This window comes from Porites lutea, chromosome 4 (genome assembly GCF_958299795.1).
Source record: "Porites lutea chromosome 4, jaPorLute2.1, whole genome shotgun sequence".
Taxonomy (NCBI): Eukaryota; Metazoa; Cnidaria; class Anthozoa; order Scleractinia; family Poritidae; genus Porites; species Porites lutea.
In genome coordinates this window covers 17,829,936-17,833,351 of record NC_133204.1, presented here as the reverse complement: position 1 = coordinate 17,833,351, position 3,416 = coordinate 17,829,936, and the positions used below count along the sequence as shown (strand labels likewise).

At 39.1% G+C, this 3,416-nt stretch overlaps 1 protein-coding gene across 1 annotated transcript; it reads right to left on the bottom strand.

Annotated features, from left to right (window-relative positions):
* Positions 1 to 416: 416 nt before the first annotated feature.
* Positions 417 to 1,379, bottom strand: LOC140934332 (beta-4C adrenergic receptor-like). The gene has a single exon (XM_073383976.1). The coding sequence runs from the start codon at positions 1,377 to 1,379 to the stop codon at positions 417 to 419; it is 963 nt and encodes a 320-aa protein (XP_073240077.1).
* Positions 1,380 to 3,416: the final 2,037 nt, after the last annotated feature.

Sequence of the window (3,416 nt, the reverse complement as noted above, 5' to 3'; positions counted from 1 at the left end):
ACTCTTGAGTCTTGATTTTCAACACATTTTTGGACAAATCGTCTCTATAAGAGTTAAAAAAAAACTTAGCAATACAAATTTGGTGGCCTCGAGGCATATTAAGAGAGAAAAAGGTTCACTTCCGGTTGACGTTCGTCGCTCAAAAATGTATTTCCTTAAACTCCCTATTGAAAGCTAGCGTCTAATGTGGACATTCGTTAAGATACGGAAAAAACTTCTTGCAATAAAGACTGAAATCGGTTTAGTTAGTTCGATTTAACAATTGATAGCACTATTGAAACTACAGACAGGTTGTTCAAATATGGCGTCATTTTACTACTGCGAGCAGCATCCTTTTGGTTTTTCTTTTCATATTTATTTTCGTAGTCCCAGCGAGGTTTAAATAACAAAGCCTAAAAAAAATTTTACTTGAATTGTCAGTGCCATCTTCCAAAATCTCGGTTTTTCCAAAAGTACTTGAATGTTTCTTTAAATTTTGGAAGCCGCCATGAATAAAGTATCGGGTTCAAGAAGGAGTTTGCGTGCGTTAAACTGGTTGAAAATCTAAACAATATTATAAGCAATGCCAAATGAGGGTGGCATAGTTTGCACAAATATTTCAACAGCTGAACTATAAACCAGGGCATGTAGCAAATAAGAAATGCACAGATGACCATGGTGATCGCTTTAAAGAGATTTCGTTCTCTTTTGAGAATCATCAGACGACTGTCTATTGAATGCAGCTGTTCTGTTCCTATTGTTTTTGAATATCTATGAAAATGGAACATGATAACTGCATACATTATAAGAATGCTCAAGAGAATGGATAAAAGCTGTACGTTGTAGATTGTCACCATTATGGCAAAATAGTCCCCAAGCATTAGAAATGAACACCCGAACGCCAAGAAGTACATCCAGCAAACACAACAAGCGACCAGTACTCGTTTATTCGTTATTTTCAAACGATACTCAAGCGGAGTTACCACGGCAAAAAGCCTATCCACTGCCAACAGCAACATGTGGCCGAAGCTCACATTCACACAGAAAACGTTGATGGCAAAAATAACGGAAAGACCAAAAGGTGATGTTTTTGTGTCAAATCTTACCCAGGCCCAATACGCAGTGATTGGACAAACTACCAAGCCGACTGACAGATCAGCGAGAGCCATGGAGACCAGAATGAAGTTGGATGGTGATGAGCGAAGTTTCTTAAGGGGATCTTTCCAAACTGCTAACAAGACCAGCAAATTGCCAAGCACTATTATGGGTGCCATGACGATCGAGAGTACAGAGCAAGCAGCCCACAGAGGCTTGACATTTTCCATACGAAGCGAGGTTTCTTGTAAAGCCTGCTCGCTTGTTATGTTCCAGAAGTTGTAATGTCCTAAGACAGCTGCCATTTGAAACGGTCCAGCCGTAGAGTTCTGTACAACCTTGTTCGAACGAATCGCGGTTTATTGTGCACTCCTTTGGCCGTGTAAACTGTTATATATCTTAGAACTCTGCGACTTCTTTGTTGTATTAGACCAATCCTGACAGGAGCCAATCAATCAATCATTACATGTTACAAAGTGTCAGTTAACATATCATTGCGTGTTTAATGGTTTGAACTTTGACCGATTGACGATTATTTAAGGCATAGTTTATCTCTTTATCTCCGGCTAACACTAACAAATTTAGGCTGGGTATAATAGATTCTCTCTTATACGATTCTTCAAAATTTTCAGAATATACTTTTTAAATTGAATATTACACATATTTAGCGAATAGTCTGTCACTTGGCTATAAAATCGGCATCTCTAAGAAACAAAAGAAAACGTCATTAAGGCGTGTACAACAACTAAGTATATTGGTTGTATTAATTGTAACACGCTTCTTTGGTTTAACGACTGTTAACTAATGATACCTCTACGGTCTAAAAACCCTTAAATAAGTTTAGAAATTAAAGTTTGCTTTAAAGAGCTTTTGTAATTGCACGAAGTTATAACTCAGCAAAATTCGCGAGTTTCGAGTGCAAATTTACTTCAGAACATTACTAAACAAACAGTTTGATTAAATTTTCTTTTCTGCGACTGTCCTACGTAATAAACATGTAAAAATATCAAAGTGCGTCAATTTTGATAAAGGCCAGTGATAATATGAAGCAAAAATATAACTTTCTCATAAAAGCGTTCCATCGCTTTGGATAAGAAAACGACAAGCAATAGAGCAATAACCACCTAATGTTAATTTTTTTTCTTTTGTTTTTTCTTTTTTTTACTTCAAGAGAATTTTTTTTTCAACAACACTTCAGTGTTTCGTCTTTAGAATTCGATCATTTATTCAAGGATCAATATTTCAATTGCTCTGCCTAATTCAGCTGCAAACGTTATTTTCAGCTACAAAATTACAGTCAAACCGGTATGGGCGGCTCTTCACACAGGTTGACGAAAAACCTGGCAGTTACTGAAGAAAATGGAGATGTTGAAAGAGCGAAATATGGCATTTACTTTCTGTACCGGACACTAAGGAGTGTTTTACGTCATTTGTGTCTGGTACACCAAGTAAAATCGCGAAATATCTGTCCCACAACAAATTGACCTCAGGCTGTTTCTACCTTTGTGCGGAAAGAATGACCAATGAAGTCTTAGAAATTGTGTTCCCTTAAAGGAACACTATCTCATTACTGCGGAAGTAACAAATTTTGATCTTCTGTAAGGATGTCGCGAATTCAAAATATGCGAGTAGTGTTATAGAACCTTCAAAAATCCGTTTGCATGGTGCTTAGTCCAAATATCCTCGAAATTACGTACAGACCACGAAAACCGTGGATGAGAACAACAACCACGCAGCATATGCTATCGCGTGGTCACTGGAGGCCGCACGGCCCCAAGAGTACAAAGACAGAAAAAGAAAAGGCCGCTAAAAATACAATGCATAAAAGAAAAACAAGTACCTAACAATCGAATTGGATTCTCAAAGCAATCATCCTGAAGTTCAAGTTTTCGTTTCCAAACACACAATAGAACACACAATAGACCCCGGCGCTGGACTTAGGTGACATAACCCTCCAAGGGGTAGCCTGCGAGCAAGCTGTTCTATTTGGGCGAGCGAAGCGAGCCGCACGAGAACGCGAGCGAGCGACGAAGCCGAGACGGGACGAGCCCCCCGCGTTCGCGTCTCCTCTCGCGCGTCTACTTTTCACGAAATCCCTTAAACGGAGAGCTTGCTCGCAGGCTATCCCACGAGTTCACAACTAATCACTGGACCTTCTGAAGACAGGAAACGAGGGATGATTTAAGCTTAACGATACGACCTTCCGGAATTAAGGTCAAACCTTTCTCAAAATCCAAAACGGTTTTTAGGAAAACAGACTTCTGTATAGGCTCCTAAACCGATACATCATCGTTAAGTGTGAAACCGGACGAAGCAATGTCTTGGGGAACAAAATACTATTA

What these genes read in the sequence shown, in the direction of transcription:
- LOC140934332 (XM_073383976.1), bottom strand. Translation starts at nt 1,379, where the DNA reads ATGGCAGCTGTCTTAGGACATTACAACTTCTGGAACATAACAAGCGAG.